Genomic DNA, 22,709 nt, shown 5'->3' with positions numbered 1-22,709 from the left:
ATTGATCTCATCCTTGAGATTTTTCTGCTTTTGGAGCTTCTCTGGTCATCGGGCATGTGCTGACATTTCTCTAAGATCGCCCTAGGTTGGGGTTTTTCCCTTTTATTCAACCACATGTCTGGGAATACAATTTCAATCTGAGGCTTCACATCTTTCTTAAGTTCTGAGAAATACTAGTATCTATGATTGTGACTTGCCCTCATTTTTCTTGACTCCTCCCTCATGGAGGTCCTGATGGATCACTGTTGTCATTTCTAGTCCATATTCCCTATGTTTGTCATGGTTCCCTTTGCCCCTGGTGCTTTCTTCCAGAATTCTTCTGCTGGCTTTTCAGTTCACTAAATTTCTTTTCATCTGTATCTAAATGTCTCTAGCCTCTTGCTCTTCAGTGTCTCTACTTGACCCTTTATAATTTATTTCAATACTTGCAATTATTACTTCAAAGGTCTCTAATTTAACTTTTGGCCCCTTTTTGTCCTTGTACTGTTCCCTTATGTCTCTGAGCAGATGAATCAAGCATATTTAAAATCCTCCACCACACCCCACATAAACTCTGTGTCTAGCACTCTACTTCCAGCTCTCTAACAGAGTGGTCGCTTGTGGAGGGTGCTGACTTTCCCCAATATTTGTTTATACTTGTTTTTGCAATAATTATTATACCTGATGTTTCTGTCACAATAGCAACTTCTTCTTCCTCTTCTTCCTCTTCCTCCTCTTCCTCCTCCTCTTCTTCTTCATCTTCTTCTTCTTCTTCTTCTTCTTCTTCTTCTTCTTCTTCTTCTTCTTCCTCTTCTTCCTCTTCCTCCTCTTCCTCTTCTTCTTCTTCTTCTTCTTCTTCTTCTTCTTCTTCTTCTTCTTCTTCTTCTTCTTCTTCTTCTTCTTCTTCTTCTTCTCTTCTTCTTCCTCTTCCTCCTCCTGCTCCTCATTCTTCTTCTTCTTCTTCATCTACTTCTTCTCCTTCATCTCCTTCTTCTTCTCTTCCTCCTCCTCCTCCTTCTTCTACTTCTTCTTCATCTACTTCTTCTCCTCCTTCATCTCGTTCTTTTCCTTCTTCTCCTTCTTCTTCTCTTCCTCCTCCTCTTTCCTCTTCCTCCTTCTCCACCTCTTTTTCCTTATTCCTCTTCCTCCTCCTCCCCCACCTTTTCCTCCTTCTTCCTCTTCCTCCTCCTCCTCCTCCACCTCCACCCCCCCTTCTTCCTCCTCCTCCTCCTTCTCCTCTTCCTCTTCCTCTTCCTCCTCCTCCTCCTCCTCCTCCTCCTCCTCCTCCTCCTCTTCCCCCCCTTCTTTTTTATGATGCATACTTGGAAGGCAGGAAACTAAAACTGGCCTTACTCTTGACATTGTTTTCAGTAGCCCAGCGGGAATTTTCTCCTCCTCTTAGGTGTCAGGAACCCCCACAATCATTGCCCTTCCCTTTGAGCCAAGTCCTTCCTTTTGCCATTTCTACTCACAACTCTTCTGATACCAAAGGTCAAGTGTTCTCCTTGTCTCCAGACACCACCTGGGTGTCGTCCTACAGTTAAGTTACCTTTGAGCCCTAATCACCCAGACTTAGCACAGACTCTCCCTGGCCCTCACCCCCACCCCGACCCCTTCAGAGTCCTGCTACAAGTTCCATTTTGCCCCCCTGAACTTCTATTATATTATTATTATTACATAATAGAATTAACTAACTAATTAATTAACTAACTTCTATTATTATTCTATTAATAAAAGCAGCTATTAATGGGGGTTCCTATCCCTCACTTTGCAAGCTCAGTAATTTGTAAGAGTGGAGGGGTTTTTGTTACAAATATAGAAGTAACTTAGATAAGTGTTTTTTCGAACTTTGGATTGTAATGATTAGAGGTTGTGAACTCATTTTAAGGCACTGTGACCAAAAATTAAACAAAAAGTGAAAAATTCTATGAGCATTATTGTAGTCAATTAAATTGTTCCATTTATGCGCACTGGATTATGATGTTAATTGCCTTTTATATCGTAGGTTGAGATCACAGTAACTTGGGAATAAATGATTCAGCGTATTGATAGCTAGGACTGGGAATGTGACTCAGTGGCAGAGCACATGTCACATGTTTGTGAGATCCTACGTTTGGTTCCTGGCACCAGAAAAACAAAACAAAACAAACAAATAAAAAAGAGTGGAGGGGCTTTATGGAGGCATCGTGTAGGCATACTCACGCATCAGTTCAGCCCCCAATCCTCCCTCCTTCCACACCTCCATCAGAGACCGGCTTCTCTGTTGACCTGATCCCATCCTGATGCTCCCTACGGGCCCACCACAAGTTGCCTCCTTAGAACAAAAGATCACCCCTAGGTCGAAGAGCTAGAACAGTGTGTTCGGGCACTGGCCTTTCATATAGCCCCCTCGGGAACAATCCCTGGCTCCGTGTAAGGTCCCCAGAGCTTGCCAGGAGTGATCCCTGAGCACAGAGCCAGGAGGAAACCCTGAGCACTGCTGGGTGTGGCTCCCAAGCCGTACATAAACAAATAAATTGATAGATAAATAAAATCTTACCATGGACAGGCAAGTGTGGAGGAGCTCTGTGGCTAGAACTAGGGACACAGGTAAATACAATTTTTTTTTTCTTATATCACAATATTCCCACTTCAGAGATTGCTTCATCACCACTCACTGGCCTGGCTTGACAGAGGAGCCCAAGGCTCAGCCTGCCTAGCTGCCCCCACTTCCTGTGGCTCTTCCCACAGCGCCCCCGCCACTTCCTGTCCCCACCCCACCAGCACCTTTGCATTTCAAATCAGATACACTGTATCTATCACCTCTTCACCATGACCTCCAGTTGCTACTTATTATTTCATTTGTGTCTTTATTCATATTTTCAGTTTATGCAACACTTGCAGGCAGGGTGTCAGGCAGTAAATGTTTCAGCTCCAAACCCACCACCAGGGTCAGCATCCCTCCACCAATGACCCAAGGTTGGCCTCCCTCTTCTAGCAAACACATTAAAAAAATTTTATTTGCTATAGTTTGGATCACATGCTTACACTATTGTTGACTCTTATGGGTTTGTTTGTTTGTTTATTTTTGTTGTCATGTTACTTTCTCTTCTTTTTTTCAGATTGTTTATTGAAAAACCGGGATTTACAAAATTGTTCATAAGAGAGTTGTTTAAGTCATACAATATTCCAACACCAATTCCACCACCAATGTCCCTCTCCCTCCACCAATATCCCCAATTCTCTTCCTCCCTTGGCAGGAATATAACAAATCTATTTTGTATTACTTGGTCTGACAAAACTTACACAAATGGCAAATAGAATTATCAGAAAATAAAGTAAAAGTCAATTTGTTATGATTAATTGCTATATGTTTTTAACGTTTTTAATCTAGTTGAGGACAACCATAAGCACCATTAGTGAATGCCATACTCAGTGCCACATGTTGGGAAGTTTCTCCTGTCCCCAAAGGGGCTCTTTTAACTCTTCTTGGAAAAGGAGTTTCAAGGCAATAAATTCCCTAAGCAGTTGCCTGCACATGAAGCTCTGTATAGTTCCTTCAAATCTAAATGATAATTTGACTGGATAGAGCATTCTTGGTGAGGTGTTAATGTTGTTGAGTTTTTGTACTATATCCTTCCATATTCTTCTGGCTTGTAGAGTTTCAGTTGACAGATCCCCGGTATATCTTATGGGCTTTTCTTTGCATATAAGTTTTTTTTTTATCTTTTGCATTCAATATTCTGTCTCTCTCTCTTTGAATTTTGTCATTTTTGAGTATAATGTATTTTAGAGTTTTCCTAATTGGGTCTATTTTCCCTTCGATGTCCTTGAATCTTGGTGCCTGTAATCCTCAACTCTGGAAAGTTCTTATAGATTATTTCTGTAACTACTGTTTTATCATCATGTTTGCCTTCATGTTATTCAGGGACTCCGATGATTCTTATAATGTTCCTCTTGAACTCATCTCATAGTTCTCTGGTGTACTATTCATTTCTCTTTAGACTATTTCCCACCTTCTGCTGTTTGTTAGCAGCTTCCTCCTTCTCACCCTAGAACTCCTTGATCTTTGGCTCAGCTTCTGTTATTCTGTGTTCAGAGCTTCTATTGACTTTTTAAAAATATATTACCTACCATGTTCTTCATTTCTGACTGCAGTGGTTTTTTATTTTTTCCATTTTGACTCTCATACCTCTTTCTTTTTTCTTTTTGGGTCACATCCAGTGATGCACAGGGGTTACTCCTGGCTTTGTACTCAAGAATCACTCCTGGCGGTGCTCAGAGGACCATGTGGGATGCTGGGAATCAAACCCAGGTTGGCTGCGTGCAAGGCAAACGCCCTACCCACTGTGCTATTGCTCCAGCCCCTTTCATACTTTCTTGTGCTTTGCTGACTACCTGTGCTATTGTTTCTTTGAGCTTATTAAACACCCTCCTCATAGTGTCGCTAAAGATGGCGAGGATTTCCTGGTGTTGCTGATGTCTTCGGTCATATTGTTTTCACTCATTGCACTTGGTTGGGCTTTTACATGTTCCACCCATCAGTTTTCTAGTGTTCTTGATGTGCTGGGAGGTAAGTCTTTGTAATTTACTCCCCAGAAGATGCTGAGGGATTAAACTGAAGATTTATTTATCTTCTCTGCTCCTCTTGGGATGCTGGAGCAGCAAGCAGAAGCTGGCTGCTGTGGAGGCAGGACCTGTGGCATGGGCCCTTAATATGGTGCAGATTAGGTGTGGAAGATGTTGGAATCCACCCAATTGGGGAGAGGGGGAAGGGTGGCTCTGCCTTCAGTTTCAGAATAGGCCTAGTGGGATCTAGAAGCAAGACTGACCTGGGATGCTGGAGCAACAAGCAGGTTTGACTCTGATAGTTTTGATTAGGTACATAGAGTTACCTAACCTCCAGTCCATCTAAATGACCAAGGCTCTTGATCAATGTCCTTATACTCTCACCTGTCCCCTCGTTTCCTCCTTCCATGACTTTCTCATTTCTGTAACCCAGGTCCAGGCGTTTGCCACCATGTAGTGCCTCCCATTCCCTTGCTTAGTCTTTCTGTATCTCACAGGCTTGTGAGAACAGCTGGTATTTATCCGTGTCCCTCTGACTTCACATGATACTCAAATGAGACCATTCAGGCACATTAATTCTATTGTGTCTTGGTATTTGTTATGGGAGGGACATAGGCTTGGTGGAATGTCTTTGCGTGGAATTATGTAAGGGAAACTCTGTAGAACCCTCAAACCTACTTCTATATATTTAGATGTGAGAAGTAGTCTCACTCACTTCAAGGACGTTTTCCTAAGGAGGCAATTAAGAATAAGATCTGAATCCCAAGGAGTTGCATGACAATCACACTTATTATGAAAAGGTGAAAACAAAACATTCAGTTTCAGGGGATCAGGTGAATAGATGGTGACATCCCCAGTGTCCATGCAGTGCCAGATCCTGAGTGATGCATAACAGGGTGTCATGGTCTGGGAACATGCCAGTGATGGATCATTGAGTGAAAGTCACAGGTTACCAAAAAAGTTTTGAGGTTACTTAAATTTTTTTCTTTTTTGTTTTTTTGGGGCACATCAAGCACTACTCAGAGATCATTCCTGGCAATGCTCGGAGGGCCCTCGGTGGTGTTGGGGATAGATAGAACTTGGGTTGGCGGGGTGCAAGGCACATGCCTTACACATCCTGTCTCTCTGACCCCTAAATATTGTCTTTTGTTTGTTTTTTTGGGGGGCAGTACCCGGTGATGCTCAGGGGTTACTCCAGGCTCTGCACTTAGTAATCACTCCCAGCAGTGCTTGGGGGACTTTCTGGGGTGCCGGGTTTTGAATCTATTGAACCTGGGTTGACTGTGCAGAGCAACCACCCTATGTGCTGGACTATTGCTCTGACTTCGTAACAGTATATTTTTTATTAAAAATTTTTTTAAAAATTCCTACAGCTGTTCTTAGAGGAAAGAGTGGAGTAGCTCTGCAGTCCATCGTACGGACTTTCCTTTACATATAAGTTTATTTTTTGACCCGCTACATTCAGTACTCTGTCTCTGTCTTTGAGTATAATGTATTTTGGAGTTTTCCTAATTGGTCTGTTATCACTCATGGGGTTTTGTGATTTATATTCCTTCTTGCCCCACCCCCCTGCTCTGGGGGTTCTTGGGCAAGGCTGCAGCAACACCCCCTCTTTTCCCTCCCCCAGGTGCGCTGGAAGATGGACTGGCCTCCAGCGGCGCGCCCCGCTCTGCAGCCCCCGGGGCCATCTCCGGCTCAGAGAAGAGGATGAGCTGTGGAACACAGTGCCCGCACCCGCAGGGCCTCGGCCCCGGCCTCCGCTCCGCAGAGGTAGGGCACAGCCACAGAACCCACCCAGGTGGGCGGGCGCGGGTGATGCTGGCTCCAGCTAAGGACAATCACTGCAGACAAAACAGCAGGTTCCTCGCCCCCACCTCCCGCTCCCCAGCCCTACTGCAAGCCCTGGCTCGGGAGGTGCTGGTTGGTCTACAGCGTGGTCCTGGGTATCGCCCAAGAGTCCTGTCTTGCTCCAGGACCGGCCTTTCTGGCGCTGCGCTCACCTTCTGGGCCACAAGGCTTGGACAGGTTATAGGAAGCAGCCCGGGGCTGGGGCTCCTTTGGCCATCCTTTGGGGGCTGCCAGGCATGGAGAAAGCAGACTGGTATGACCAGAGGGGCTGGAGCGATAGTCCAGTGGGGAGGGCAAAGCCAACCTGATTCCAACCCTGGAGCCCCACAGGGTCCCCTGAGCACTGCCAGAAGTGATCCCTGAGTGCAGAGCCGTGGGTCAGCATAAGCACTGCCAGATGGGGCTTTATGCCCTCACCCCCGTGGCCCATATTACTGATCCTGACTCTCTTTGGAGAGGGGGGTGGGTTGGGGCTGTTCCTGGTTCTGGATGCCAGGATCTCTCAGGATGTGACAGTGAGCACACACACCTGGTGAGTGAGTCTAGAGCCTGACACTGAGCACACATCCCTGCCCAATGACCCCTCAGTCCTGGCTGATGACCCACACACCCCTGCTCAGTGACCCCTCAAACCTGGCCAATGACCCACATGTCCACCAGTGACCGGAGAGACATGACCAGCCATCATCCACACCTGACTGAGGAGCAGACACACCTAAGCAAGCCCTTTGCACCCCTGTCCCGTGCAGCACCGTGATGCCCTATGAGCTTCCCTGCCACACTTGGCCTGCACTGTTGGGAGAACCGTAGCTGTGCGGTAACTTTCCAAAGTTAGATCTGGCAGCCGCTGAGTGCACTCCTGGGCTGCACACAGTTCCGTAGATGTTTCCCTGGTCTCTGCATCCTGAAACCCCCCTCCCCAACCTCCATACCTGTCTCCAGCCACCAGAGGGTCTGAGACCCTCAAGGACCATGACAAAGGTTCTCTGAACCAAGTGACAACTTTTCAGGAAAGTTTGCCTCTAATGGATGCATCCATCAGCAGAGCCATCTCCGGCAATGCTACTCGCCCTGAGAAGACCGTTTCTAGGGGCAGGGAATGGCTTAAAGGGTGGGGAGCAACTTCCTGGCAACCCCAGCACCTCTCCTCCCATCTTCCTATTTGAGATTTTATTTTTCTTCATTGGTTTTGGGACTACACCCCACAGTGCTCAGGGCTTGCTCCTGGCTCCATGCTCAGAGATCACTCCTAGCAGGGCTTGGGGGACCGTATGCGGTGCTGGGGATCAAACCAGAGCCATCCACGTGCAAGGCAAGAGACTTCACCCCTGCACTATCTCTCCAGCTTGCTTCTCTGCTTCCTTTGCTCTGCCAGGATGACCTGGTTGCACCTCGCAGCATTCCCCTAGAAGTCTCAGGTCATCTGGGTGAGCTATTTTTAAAATGTTCCTTTTCTGGAAGAGCCTGCTTTCGTGCATTCTCCCCGGCCCCCAAAGCTTTTCCACATAGTCACAAACTCGTGTCCTTGGCCAGGCCAGGACAATCTCCTCATCTGCTCCCCGCTGCGCTCTTGGGCTCCATCCATCCAACACCCCTGAGCCCGGTGAGGTGCCCGCAGGAGTGCCAAGGATCCCACAGCGGAGAGTGCACACCTGTCCTTCACTCGGAAGCAGCTGCCAATGTGAAGGGTGTAGAGGAGGACAGTCAGATAGCAGGGAACCAATGAACAGTTTGTTCATAGGCTTGGAACAGGCGGAGAAAGACATTAGAAGGGCCGTTAAGATTTGGGGCCACCTGCTGTTTATCAGACACACCTTGACCCCAGTCCGATGGCCCTAGGAAGGTCCACGAGAGTCTCTAGTGTTGTTAGAGCAGCCACATGTCCTCCGGTGCTCGAGTTGCAGCAAACCCACCTCGCTTCCTTCCCATGACTCCTCCAGGCCAGTCTCACTGCCCACGTTCATAGGTACCACCTGGCAAAAGAATGTGGCTGCCATAATCTTTCACACATTGGAGCCTAGTGGCTTGCTGGGCAAGCTCTGTCTCTGTCTCTTATTTTGCCCCTTGACTTCTAGCCCCTGCATGCTTTCAGTTGCGCAGCACCCGGTAAGCTGCTATTGCCCTGGCCTGCTCCTCAGCTCCACAACCTGCCCCGTCCTGGGTTCTATCCCCAACATCCACCCCCAGCTCCTTCCTGGTGCTCCTCAAGGCCCAGGGCCAGCCTGTTCTGGCTGCTTGTCTTCTGCGAATGACCTGGGTGAGCTGTGGGCAGCCTCAGGGTCGCTCTCCTACCCACACAGGCATTCCTCAAGCTCTCAATGCTGGTTCTCTCTCCCCCAGGCAGCCCCTCGTCCCCAGAAATGTCCGTAGCTGTGCTACCCAGCAGACTGAGTTCCTGGCTGGAGGCTGACCTCATCAGCAACTGTTGTGTGTCCAGAAACTCCAGAAACCCCGCCTCCTCCAGGGGCCTGTGGTTCTTTTTGTTTGTTTGGGGGCCACACTTGCCAGCATTCAGGATTACTTCTGGTTCTATTCAGGATCACTTCTGGCAGACTCAGGGGTCCATATGGGGTACCAGGGATGGAACCCGGGTCAGTGGCATGCAAGGCAAACAGTACTGTGCTTCACTGTACTATTGCTCTGGCCCTGGCCTTGTGGATTTTCTTTTTCTTTTTGCCACATGCAGCTATGCTTAGGGGTTACTCCTAGTTCTGCACTCAGGAATCACTCATGAGTGCTCAGGGGAACATATGGTATGCTGGTGATGGAACCCGGGTCTGCTGCGTGCAAGGTAAGCACCCTGCCAGCTGTCCTCTCTCCCTTTCTCTCTGCTCCTGGCCTTGTGTTTTCTTTCTTTCTCTCTCTCTTTCTCTCTCTCTTTCTTTCTTTCTTTCTTTCTTTCTTTCTTTCTTTCTTTCTTTCTTTCTTTCTTTCTTTCTTTCTTTCTTTCTTTCTTTCTTTCTTTCTTTCTTTCCTTCCTTCCTTCCTTCCTTCCTTGCTTTCTTGCTTTCTCGCTTCCTCGATTTCTTGCTTTCTTGCTTTTTGCATCACACCCAGCGATGCACAGGGATTACTCCTGGCTCTGCACTCAGGAATTACTCTTGGCAGTGCTCAGGGGACCATATGGGATACTGGGAATCAAACCCGAATTGGCCGCATGCAAGGCAAACTCCCTACCCGCTGTGCTATCGCTCCAGCCCTTGGCCTTGTGTTCTTGACCAGCCTAAGGCTCTGGCATGCCTTCCGATCTTTCTCCCTCCTGGGGGCCCTTCAGTGCCCCCTCTTCAAGCTTGATGACTAGTCTGAGGGAGGCTGGAAGCTCATCCCTGAGCAAGTTCCGATGACCTTCTGAAGCGCAGGGTGAAAGGGACCTGGGACTGTGTGGAAAACCCCTGGCGGAGCCCCCTGCCTGCGCATTGTGGCTGTGGGCTGTGTGGAGGCGGTTTTGAGAGTTTCTCATGGTCTGATCCTCGCCTTTAGGAGCGAGCATGCGGGCCTCTGGTAGAACTGCTAAGACCAAACATGTCTTAACTGATCTCCAGTGATGATATGAAAATTCCTGAGGGGGCAGCAAATGAATTCATGGTATTTGTGGACAGTCAAAGGGTTGTTACCTACTGAAAGGAGGGAAGTATCTTGGGGGCAGTGGCCACACCTGGCTGTCTGGAGTCTTTTGGAAAGGAGGGGAGAACTGAAAAGTCTAGTTCCTGTGAGCCAGACACCCTCTATGGCACAATCTTGAGCCCCTGGTAACGATCCCCTCCTGGTCAACAGGCTTTGGCGGGAAGCAGGGATTTGGTCAGCGGACACACAGGAAGTGGTCACAGGGTTGCATGGGCTGTTGTACCTGGTGGGCTAACTGCCCAACTGCAACTCTTCCTTCCCAGAGCTGAAACAGAATGACAAAGAGTTTACATGGAGTGTGGGCTGGACTCACCACTACAGAACAACTTTAATTTGGGGTTGGAGAGATAGTACAATGGGTAGAACATAGTGAACCTGCCTTGCACACAGCAGACCTGGGTTTGATCCCCAGCATGCTGTAATGGTCTCCCAACTTATTCTAGAAGTGATCTCTGAGCACAGAGCTAGGAGTAAGCCATGAGCACAACTAGGTGTGGCCTCCAAAACTAAAGATTTTTTAATTAAAAAAAAAGCTATACATGCACATAAAAATGTTTTGAGTTATAAAAAATAAGTTGCATGAAAAGCAAGCCTTCTACTCATTTCTTTTCCTAATATATATGTATACATATACATATATATCTCACATACACACACTAGGATCCCATGAACCCAAATGTCCCTTCCACTCTGTGCCCCATATCACCCTCAAATCACAGTTCTATTTGGGATCACATCCTAGTTCTCCTTAACTACTCATATTGACTTTGTTCTTAAGCAAATTGCATTATCTTGTTCAGGCGCTTGCTGCTTAAGTGCCAGTTATTGGAGAGAGAAGAGTTGATGGGGTGTTGGGGGACAGGAAGGTACCAGCAACCTGAGAAGAAGGGGACTTGTGCCCAAGTCAATCATGCTCTCCACTTACAGTGAAAGGGTCCTAGGGGACTGATGGGAGAAAATTGTCGGTCAGAGGCCAGGGTGGAAAGGAGTATTTCTTTTTTTTCTTTTTTTTCGGGGGTGGTTTGGGGCCTCACCTGGCAATGCTCAGGGGCTATTCCTGGTTCTACATGCAGAAATCACTCTTGGCAGGGCTCAGGGGACCATATAGGATAATGAGGATCAAACCTGGGTGGGCCGCATGCTAGGGAAACACCCTCCCTGCCGTATAGGGTTCTGACCCTGGGAAGGAGCCTTGGTAGGTTTCTTATCAGAGATTCCTGGGGTTTGCTTTCCCCTCCCCCATTGATACTGGACCGGTTTTTCATCAAACACACAGTGTGTGAGAACATCATTCAGGGCTGGGAGGCGTGGGGCAGGGCCACTGACAAGTGAGAGGCTTCAGGAAGTGCCTGTATGAGGCATCTAATGCTTCCTCGATCAACGCCTGCGTGCCCAGTCATCTCAGGCAGGAGGCAATGCCACTCCTCGATGTCTGTCAGGTGGGGCGGGGGGTGGGAAGGGGAAACGTATTGGGAACAATCCATGGGGAGCAGAATTGAAACCAGGCAGGAATGCCAAGACTCTGAGGTCAGCAACGCCAACAGTTTCTGTTCCCAGGGAATTTCACTCACTCTGATGGTGTTGTTCCGTGTGGATTGTTGTAATCCTGACTCGCCAGGATCCCAGCTGGCCACTCTGCGTTGCTGTAGATGAAACCCAGGACGCTCCCCCCACCCCCTACAAAACCTGTGCTCAGGCCGCCATGCTGCCCTTCACCCAGCCATTCACAGGGTAGTTCCTGTGTGACCAACACTGCTGTGACCCTGGGGGTGCTCCAGTCAGCACACTGGGTCACACCTTCATGACTTACTCTGTTGGGGATGAAGAAAATAAAGAAGCAAATACATATCCAATCCTGATCGGAAATTGTGTTGTCTCCAGCTCCCCATGGGAGATAGTGACGCACGGCAGGAGAGAGAGGCAGATGGCCAGACTCTTGGATCTGCTTAGGATGGGCGACAAGTACCGAGACTAGGAGCAGAGAGCAGAGAGCAGAGAGCAGTGGTCCCTCTGGGGAGCAAGTCTCGCCTGGAGAAACAGAAACTTCCTACAGGGCCCTTTTCTATGGTTTGAATTTCTTTCTTTCTTTTTTTTTTTTTTTTTGCTTTTTTTGGTCATACCTGGCGATGCACAGGGGTTACTCCTGGCTCTGCACTCAGAAATTACTCCTGGCGGTGCTCAGGGAACCATATGGGATGCTGGGAATCTAATCTGGGTCGGCCACGTGCAGGGCAAACACCCTACCTGCTATGCTATTTCTCCAGCCCCATATGATTTGAATTTCTTACCAAACTGCATACTGACTTACTGATTTCTTTGTAAGAGGGGACCTTCCCAGCAGTGTTGGGGGCCCCCAGTGTTATACCCTGTGACACTTGGCAGGCCATGAGGTGCCAGGAATTTAACCTGGAGTCTTGTGTGTGCCAGACCAGTGCTCCGGCCCACTGTGCTCTCTCCCCAGCCCTGCACTGCCTTGACCGTTTACAACAAACAAGCAAATTAGGCAACTAGATCTACAGAAAATGGGGCTGTTCTAAGGGATCTTGGGAGCTGTGTTTTTCTTCAGTGTGTGCAAGGGACTAGAAAAGGGACCAGCGCTAGGTAGAGATAGAGTAGAGGGGACAAAATAAAACAGAGAACATTTCTTTCTACTTGGGGAGCAGGGCGGGGAGGGAGTGAATTTGCTGAGCTGTATCTTGTATTTATTTGGGGGGCACACCTGGTGGTGCTTAGGGATTACTCCTGGCTCCTGGCAGGGCTCAGGGGACCATATGCGGTAATGAGGATTGAACCCATTTTGGCCACGCACAAGGTAAGCACCCTCCTTGCTGTACTATGGCTCCAGCCCCTGTAACTTATATTCTTGAGTTCAGACCTCCCTGAGCAATGGGTGGACTCAGAGAGACACATGCCCGGGGACCTCAGGCGGGTTCACAGGCGAGCAAGCAGCTGCCCTGGAGAACCGGTAGCCGAGATGTGACTTTTCCTCCCAGAATCCGCATCAAGAAGACTGAGACAGTGCCACTTCTGGGAATAGACTCTGGGGCCCAAAAATACACACCAGAAGCACCATCTGGACTCCTATGTTCATTGCAGCACTATTCACCATAGCCAGAATCTGGAAACAACCCTGAGTACCCAAAAACAGATGAATGGATAAAGAAACTATGGCACATTTACACAATGGCTAAGCCGCTATTAGGAAAAATAAAGTCATGAAATTTGCCTATAAATGGATGGACATGGAGAGTATCATGCTGAGTGAAGTGAAATGAGCCAGAAGGAGAGGGACAGATATAGAATGACTGCATTCATTTGTGGTATATAAAAATATATATATATAGTAGAAGAGGATTGGAGCGATTGCAGTGGGTAGGGCATTTGCCTTTCATGCGGCCGACCTGGGTTTGATTTCTCTGTCCCACTCAGAGAGCCCGGCAAGCTACCGAGAGTATCCCGCCAGGAAGACAAGCCTGGCAAGCTACCTGTGGTGTATTTGATATGCCAAAAACAGTAACAACAAATCTCACAATGGAGACATTACTGGTGCCCACTCAAGCATATCAATGAAAAAGTGGGACAAGTGTGCTATAGTGCATAGTAGAAGAATAATATCCATGGCTAGGGAAAACAGGGGTTTGGAAGACTGGTCAATAGTTGGAACTAACCACAAGTGTGTTGGGGGCTGAAGGTAGATGAGATAGAGAAGAGACCACTATGACAATAAAAGCTGGGAATGATCACGTTGGACAAGACCTGAGTGTTAAAAGTAGGCAAGGGATATTCTTGATAACCTTTCAGTATCAATATTGCAAACCACAATGCCCAAAAGGAGAGAGAGATTGAGAGAGAGATTGAGAGAGAGAGAGAGAAAAGCTCCTGCCATAGAGGCAAGCAGGGGCTGGGGGGTGGGGGTGATAGGAGGGAACCTGGGGACACTGGTGCTGGGAAATGTACACTGATGGTGGGATAGATGTTGGAACATTGTATGACTGAAATCCAATCATGAACAGCTTTGTAAAAAAATTTTTTTATAAAAGAAAGCGGAGACAGATGATTCATGGGGGGTGAGATCCGAGGTAGTGAAAGAGGCGCGTGGAACGCAGCAAACTTGGGTGAGATTCTTGCCCATTAGCAAGAACTGAGGGTGACCCAATGCCCAGTTCACAGCAGTGGGGGAGGACTGAATTTATACACAGCCACCACAGCCACATAGAGGTGCCAAAGGGACCTTCGCTCATCGCTGAGCCAGGGATCAGGGATTCCTTCCTCTGTCTTCAGTCATTTGAAGAGGGGCATGTTTTCTTCTTGTCACTCAAGAAAGCGGGCAAGAGAGGTACAGATGGGTTCAAAGCCCCACCCAACAGGAAGAGCTGTGTGACCCACAGGGTCTTGGGGAGGTGCCTGAGATGCCAACCCCCTGCCACAAGAGACTGATGCCCTGAGGAGATGATGGACCCTGTCTCTGCAGTGCTTTTTCTCCTCGAGGCCAACCCAATGCATGTCTGGAAGCTTCTAGAGAAATTGCCTGCCATTGTCCTGCCCTGTCCCTCTCAGCAGGGGTGAAACTCAGCTGTGAGGCCTAGATCCTCCACCCTGTTCTGGCAGACATACCTCCCCATGGACCTCAGCTTCGAAGGTTTCTCCTTTGTAAAATGCTCCCAAGAGCACCCCTGTTCCAGTTCTGCTTGCTCTGTGGAATACACTGTAATGGCAGAAAGCAGATGCATTTCGTTTGATTTGGGGTGGATGTTGTTTTGGATTTTTTGCGGGGGGCAGAAGAGGGGGTTCAGGGCTTCCTCCTGGCTCTATACTCAGGGATCATTCCTGGTAGTACTCAGGGGACCATATGCAGTGCTGGGGATGGAAATAGGATAGGTTGCATGCAAGGCAAGTGCCATGCCTACTGTTCTATCATTCTGGCTTGGGAATGCATTTGTTTACTTTGTGGAAACTTCTGTGTCTGATGGCTTATAGACTCTTGGTTTGCCTTTTCTTTTTCTTTTTCTTTTCTTTTCTTTTCTTTTCTTTTCTTTTCTTTCTCTTTCTTTTGTTTTTGGCTTTTTTTGGGTCACACCTGGCAATACTCAGGGGTTACTCCTGGCTCTGCACTCAGGAATTACTCCAAGAGGTGCTTGGGGGCACCTCATGGGCCCAAGTAACACGGTGGGCCCCCAACACTGCTGGGAAGGTCCTCCCCTTACAAAAAAATCAATAAGTCAGTATGCAATTTGGTAAGAAATTCAAATCGTAGAAAAGGACCCTGTAGGAAGTTTCTGTTTCTCCAGGCGAGACTTGCTCCCCAGAGGGACCACTGCTCTCTGCTCTCTGCTCTCTGCTCCTAGTCTCAGTACTTGTCGCCCATCCTAAGCAGATCCAAGAGTCTGGCCATCTGCCTCTCTCTCTTGCCGTGCGTCACTCTCTCCCATGGGGAGCTGGAGACAGCATAATTTCCGATCAGGATTGGATATATATTTGCTTCGGGGGACCATATGGGATTCCAGGGGTCAAACCAGGTCAGCCACGTACAAGACAAACACCCTACCCACAGTACTATTATTCTGGCCCCTTGACTTGCTTTTATCCAGAAGCTCATCTTGCCCATCGCTTGTTCCCTGGAAGCAGGGGTGCTGATAGGCATCGGCTTGGGAGAGTGAGAAGGTTGTCCATTTAAATTGGGTGTTTTGACTGGCACTTGTCATTTTGCAAATAGCATTGCTCTCAGCAGATATAATGGGGGTGATGTCCCTGGAATGTGGTTGGTCTGGGGGCTAGGGAGCGAGCTCAATAAATGGAGTACTGCCCTGAGTTTAGTCCCCAGCACTGCAGGCCCCTGAGTACTGCTGACTATAGCTCTGATGGCCCCCAGCTCCTCCAGGTGTGTCCAGGATAAAAGTATAAAATAAAAAGGGCTGAAGAAATAGTACTGTGGAGAGGGTGCTTGCATTGCTCGTGGTTAACTTGGGTTCGATTCCCAGCACCTCATATCACCCCCTATGCCCCACCAAGAGTGATCCCTGAGCACTAATTTATTTCTTTATTTAGGGGTGGGGGGATAGTGGGCATACCATGTGGTGCTCAGGGGCTACTACTGGCTCTGTACCCAGGAGTGACCCCTCGTAGTTTTCAAGGGACCACATATGGTGCCAGGGATTCAAACCTAGGTGGGTCATATGCAAGGCAAGGGCCTTCTCCCTTCCACTATCTCTTTGGCCCCTATTATTGTCCATTTTCCAGACGATAAATGTTAGGATTCAGAGGTCATAAAATAACTAATTTTTTAGTTAGTTCCAGTGAGTGAAGTTCTGGGAGCTTTGGAACCAAAGTTTGAGTCCAAAGCTCACAGCTTTAACTGCTGGAGCCAAACTGACTGTGAACCTTTTCACACCATTCTCCAGGGATGGCCTTAGTGGACCCATTCATTCATTCATTCATTCAGCAGTGTGATGGGGCCTTCCCAGCAGCATCTGTGTTCGGTTGGTATTAGAGATTCAACAGTGTCACCTGTGAGAAAGTGCGTGCATGAGTGTGTGTGCGTGCATGCATATTTGTGTGTGTGTGTACGCACATGTGTGTGTTCATATGTACATACATATGTGTATTCTTGTAGGCCTTTCTTCCTACCTCCAGATGTGCATCCATTTGTTTTACTTTCAAGAGATTAATGTACATTGAGAGGCCTTTGACCATCTCCCAGTAACTCTATGCCCCGTGTTCGACTTTTCCACAGGTTAAAAGAGACGCTAAGCGAACACCCACAGAAGAAGCCGCCGTTAATGTATCCACCAGCATCCGACCGACAGACAGGAGTCTCAAGCTCACCAATAACTGTGTCGACTAGCAGGTGTTGGTTGAGAAACACAGACAGACCGGGGTGCCCCTCACAGACTAAAGTGCATCAAGGAATCGCCAAGAGCTGGGGGACTCTTCTGCTGCCAGAGGGTCTTCTTCCCCTGGCAGCCCAGAGTGGCCTATACTGAGGGGTCGCCTCAGCCCCCCACACACCACATAAATGCACAGGCACAGCCCTCACTTCGGGTCTCAGGCTGCAGAGGGTCCACGCATTAGCCTCTTTGCAGCTCCTGCGCCGTGTCCTGGGTGGAGTAGGGCTCAAGGCACAGGCCAGTTTAGGAGCAGCAGGAGAGGAGTTCTTGGGTGCAGGATTCACACATCAGTTATCAGTCCTTGCAGCCAAATAGGGAGCACAATTCGGGCCTGGTCGTCCTTCTTGTTGTTTCTCATTGAAAAATCCCCAACACAGACTTGACTGTTCACCCAACTTTCAGGTGTAGGAGAAAAATCAGGACATGGGGTGGTTCCCTTGTATTCTCATTTACTTGGTTCAGTAGGAGACAGTGTTCGACCCAAGTTAACACAAAAAACATCCTACCCACACCCTTCATGCGTCCTTGAAGCGGGGGGCAAGGACCAGTCACATGATGGGACTGGAGCAGTAGGACAGCAGGGAGGGTGTTTGCCTTGCACACTGCTGACCCGGGTTCAATCCCTGGCATCTCATATGGTCCCCTCAACACTCCAGGAGTAGTTCTCAAGTGCAGAGCCAGGACTAACCCCTGAGCATCGCTGGGTGTGACCCAAAAAGCAAAAATTAAAAAATATTATCAGTCACATGCATTTCTCATCTGCCTCGATGTTGTTACCATCCCTGCCCCCCATGCTTGCGTTCCCCAGGTCACACACTGAGCCATCACACTAGGGTCCCTTGTGGTCACCATACCTACCCCAGAATACCCCTTGGGAGGCTCAAGCAGATATTGCTTTCTTGTTCTGTGTCCATGGCTTTGCGGCTTCATATACTGTGTCCTTGAATGTTTTCTCTGGTCAATCTGTCATTTATAACTGTTTCTCAAAAACTGACCACTGCCCGCAAGAGGGAGGCCATCCAGCATCCACGGGGCTGTTCCTGGCTTCTCTGTACAAAGCCTGGGAACTCAGGAATCCTGAGAGAGTCCCTAGTTTCTCCTGAGATTCACGTGCTCCCTGCGTGACATGTGGTGGCAACTGTTTTGTTGGGAAGATGACAATTTTCTAACATTGCTTTGAACCATGAAGGCAGAAGTACCTCCCTCCGAAGTCATGTGGCATGATTATGTTTACATTTTTCTAAATGTTAACATGCCTGCAATTGGGAAGGGTATCTGGCTTCTGTTGTACAATTGATGTCAATAAAGTTGGTGTTGAACAGAATGAGGAAGCCTGCTCATGTGTGTTTCTATGGCTCCCATAGTTGACATATGTGGGTTCATATGCAGGGACCTGGGGTCTTTGAAAGCTCTTTGCTTCTGAGTCCACAGCCCTGTGATTCTGCTTTAATTGGCCCTGGGGACAATCTGTTCATCAATGTGTTTCCAAACTCCCTACAGTTTTCCTGTGCACAGCCAGGACAATGGGCTAAGCCGATCACAAGCAGAATTAGTGGATCCAAAACTCTGTGAGGGGGTCTCAAGGCAGATGCACAGGTTGGAATCCCAGTATCATCATGCATCAGCCTAGTGAGCTTGGGTAAATTACCTCTCCCTTTCATACTTATGAAGTGGGGTATCTAAAGGCAGCTCAGTGTCTGTAGGGTTTCTCCTTTATATATATCATGCACTCAATAAGCTTCCAACATAGGAACAAAAACACAGTATTGTTGACCTGAAGTCCAAGTCTGGAATTTCCAGAGCATGGGCAAGACCAGCATAGAAAATTCAGCTTTCTAGGGTAAGTGTACCCAAGAACTGGTTCCTTACTTAAACACAATAACTCCTTACTATAAGTTGAAATTGATATGGTTAATGAAACTAATTTGATCAGAAGTTAATTATATAAATAATAGTTAAGTTTCTATATCATATTTATGGTCACAGAACATCACCAAACTTCTAAAGACCCCAAATATTCTAATAGTAAACAATAACCTGTATCTATCCATCCTACCATTCTTCCTCCCATCCATCATGCATCTATCATTCATCCATCTATCCATCAATCCATCCCAGCATCCACCCATCCATAAATCCATCCATTCATGCATCCACCAGTCCATTTATCCACTCATCCACCCATCCATCCATTCACCTATCCACTCAGTCCATCCACCCATGCATTCATCCATTCAACCATCCACCCACCCACCCACCCACCCATCCATTCATTCATCCATTTATTTTCCAACCAGCTTATTCCAGCTCAGAATTGAAGGTAGCTGGAGCCTTGCATGGCCACCTGGGGTGCAAGATGGAAGCTGGCTTCAGACAAGACTTCATACACACCCACAACTCACTCACACTGGCACATTTAAGACACACCAGGTACACATCTCTGGGATACGGGAAGATATTGGTGCTCCAAGACAAAATCTACACAGACATGAGGAGAAGGTGCCAAGCCCACACAAACAGAGGCCCCAGTCCAGAATACACTTTTGTTTTCTCATCAACAGTATCTCCTTAACAACACCATTTGAGTACCTGCTATAATGTTTCTTTTCATGCACCAACTTGTACCCTTGTCCAAGACAAGCACTTGCAGGGGCTTAGGGGGCCATACAGTGACAGGAATGGTGGTCTCACACATGCGGGATTAATGCTATACCACTTGAGCCCATCCCTGGACTAAATAAGGCACAACTTACTCAGTACAAAATGTTCTGTGAGTGCCCCAGGGCTGAGGAGGTGCAGCCATCTTCAGGCAATCTTGCTGATAAGCATGTCCTCAGCTCTTACATCAGCCAAGCAAGAGTTTTCTTTCCCTTTCATTTTATTTAAAAATGTTAATTCATCTTGCCTCTTTATTTTAGCACCATGGTTTACAAAGTTGTTCATGATGATTTGTTACAGGCATTCAATATTCCAACACCAACCCCACCACCACTGTCACCTTCCCTCCACCATTGGCTCCATTTTTCCCAACCACCCCTCAAACCTTCACGCATAGCAGGCCCACAATAATTTATTTTTATATTGCTTGTTACCAATAAATGGCTAATGAAATGGTCAACAAATACTTTAGTAAGAAAATTGTGAAAATTGTTACAGCTCATCATGGGAACATTAAGTCCTGTCTGAGGGTTTACTAAGCTATTTTTGCAAGTTCAGCCTTCTGTGTTAAAATGTTTTTGTTAGTCAAGATTAGTTGGTTTCTACTTTACATTCCCATCCAATCTGGTGTCCTCCTACTGGGATATTAGTATCGTAGAGTTTGAGGTTGTTGTGTGGCCACAAATGTGGCCCGAACCTCAGAAAATCCATAATATTTAACTGGGCAGTCTGGCTGGAGGCGTGGGGGCAGCTGTTGGGGTGAATGTGGCTGCCAGGGCCTTGCAGGGCGGGAACTTGGCTCCAGACTCTGTGGAGATCTCCCCAGAGAGATCAGTGGGACCAGATATCTGAGAATTTTTTGTGGTTAGTTAATCTCCTTAAAGATTTGTTTTTGAGTCTCTGGAACAGGGCTAATAGATGCTTACAAGGTGGCATTGGTATGGGACATGGGTGTGGCTGCCAAGGCTTCCAGAAGTACGGGCAGGTGTTGGTGGATGTCGCCCATCCTGACTCTGAGAAGGCCCAGAGTTTTTAGCCAAAAAAGAAAAAAAAAACCATATACTTGAGATTTTTGGCAGCTTAACATTTCTGCTGGGCTCAGTCATAGGTGGTGGAGTCCAGCCAAAAGCGGTTCCCCTTTTATTCTTTTTTGTTTTTTTTTCTTTTTCTTTTTGGGTCACACCTGGCGATGCACAGGGGTTACTCCTAGCTCTGCACTCAGGAATTACTCCTGGCAGTGCTCAGGGGACCATATGGGATGCTGGGAATTGAACCCAGGTTGGCCGCTTGCAAGGCAACCGCCCTACCCACTGTGTTATTGCTCCAGCCCCTCCCCTTTTATTCTTAAAGGGAAAGAGAAAACTCTTGCTTGGCTGGTTTGGGGTTCCAGAACTTTCAGCTGCCCCTTTGAAATGTGGTGTTTTCATTTGCAAGCTCTTTCAATTGGATAACTAGAAAATGAACCATGGACCGAGTCCCATGGGTGGAAGATGTGGTTGTCAACTTGGGCTTTGCACATTTTTTTTTTTTTGGTACTGATAATTGCCCAGGCCCTGGTCCCAGTATGTGCAGCTCTTCCTGGGAAAGAGAAGTCCATCCTGGCCTGTTCGAAGGATGTGGTGCAGGTTCCTGTGGCTCAGGGCTGGCTGATTTATTGCAGCTTTCTCCCTGGCTGGCAAAGCCAGCAAAGACCCCCATTGAATCTGTATTTCAAACGCCTACGCAATTGGGCACTGACAGTTGAATCCTTTGAAATTCAGAAGAGAGAACCAGGAAGGTGGCCCAGGGCTGGCACACTTGTCTTGTATGTGGGAGGTCCTGAGTTCAATCCCTAGCACCGCAGGAAAAAAAAAAGGGAAAATTTAAAATCCAGAAGCGACTTTATTTGAGATCCTGAAAGAGTATGAAGAGGGGCAGCTTTCCCACGGCTCTCAGCAAAGCCAAGGCCACGTTTCCTCTCTGGGGAAGCTGGTGGGTGAGACTGATCACTCTGGCATGGCTGTTGGTGCTTGTGTCGCATTTTCAGCCTCAGAACCTCACCTCCCATGCACACACACTAAGGGAACCTCTGAGGCGGCAATCGGTCACACAGGTAGAATGACAAATAAGAAGCTGTGTATATCCTTTCCCATTCTGTAGACTGTCTTTGTACTTTGGTCACTGTTTGTTTTGAGGTGCAGAAGCTTCTTGGTGGGGGTTGGGGTGGGGGTGGTAGGAGGGATACTGGGAACGTTGGTGGAGGAGAATGGGCACTGGTGGAAGGATGTAAATGAAATGCAAACATGAAAGTTCATAAGTTTGTAACTGTACCTCACGGTGATTCACTAATAAAAATTAAAAAGAAATAAAATAAAATGGAAAAAGAAAAAGAAGCTGTGTGTAAAGAGAATTACAAAACTGTAATGAGAACTTAGCAAATGTAACGGGGTCTGGGAAACTGAAACTGACCCCCAGGTTAAACAAGAGAAGGGAGGGAGAAACATTCTTTTTATGACCCCAATCAGTGGAATTAAGGGCCCACCAGCCCACCAGATTGGTGGGCGCGCACAGGAGGCGGCAACTGAAGGCCGCACCAGATGGGCAGGATACACTGACACTCACTGTTTTCCTTTCGGGTGCCTGAAGGCTCTGCCATGTGGGTAAGATGCACTGATTGTTTTTCTTTTTGTTCTGTCTCCCCTGATTCACCAGTGAGAATCTACGTAAATGGTAGCCCTCTTTTAGAAGATAAAAGAGAGACCCTCTCAGCGAACGGGGCTCCAAGTCTCTTTCTCTTCTAACTTGGGGTCCTCAGCGCTGAGCCTCTAAGGAATCACCATCCTATGCTGAGCGCTCGCTCTCTCTCTCTCTTTCTCCCTCTCTCTCCCTCTCTCTCTCCCTTTCTCTCTCCCTCTCTCTCTCTCCCTCTCTCTCTCCCTCTCTCTCTGCAGCAGCAGACAGCACAGAGAGTGAAGCAGGTCCTTGGGCAGGGTGACTGGGAGCCTTCTCGTTTGGTCTCTGTCCCTTTAAAATGCACCGCACCCCCATGTGAAGGTGTCTTTTCTTCACCTCTCCAGCAACCCTAGGGTTTTTTTCTGAGCATTCTTGGGTCCTCAGAAGCCCCCCAGCACCTAGAAGCACAAACCTTGTCTCCTTCAAAAACAGGAAAGCAAGTGCAGGAGTGGATCC

The 22,709-nt window shown here is 47.8% G+C and overlaps 1 protein-coding gene across 1 annotated transcript in view; it reads left to right on the top strand.

Annotated features, from left to right (window-relative positions):
• The window catches only part of BAALC (BAALC binder of MAP3K1 and KLF4), a 52,517-nt gene extending 34,310 nt beyond the window's left edge, over positions 1-18,207 (top strand). Inside the window, exons 2-3 of the mRNA XM_004607781.2 lie at positions 6,155-6,297; positions 16,730-18,207. Of these exons, the coding sequence (XP_004607838.2) occupies positions 6,155-6,297; positions 16,730-16,840 (254 nt within the window). The 3' untranslated portion in view covers positions 16,841-18,207. The remainder of the gene's footprint in view (positions 1-6,154; positions 6,298-16,729) is intronic.
• Positions 18,208-22,709: the final 4,502 nt, after the last annotated feature.

Source organism: Sorex araneus, chromosome 2, assembly GCF_027595985.1.
Source record: "Sorex araneus isolate mSorAra2 chromosome 2, mSorAra2.pri, whole genome shotgun sequence".
NCBI lineage: Eukaryota > Metazoa > Chordata > Mammalia > Eulipotyphla > Soricidae > Sorex > Sorex araneus.
The sequence above is the reverse complement of the archived record's forward strand: the minus strand, read 5'-3'. Positions and strand labels throughout refer to the sequence as shown.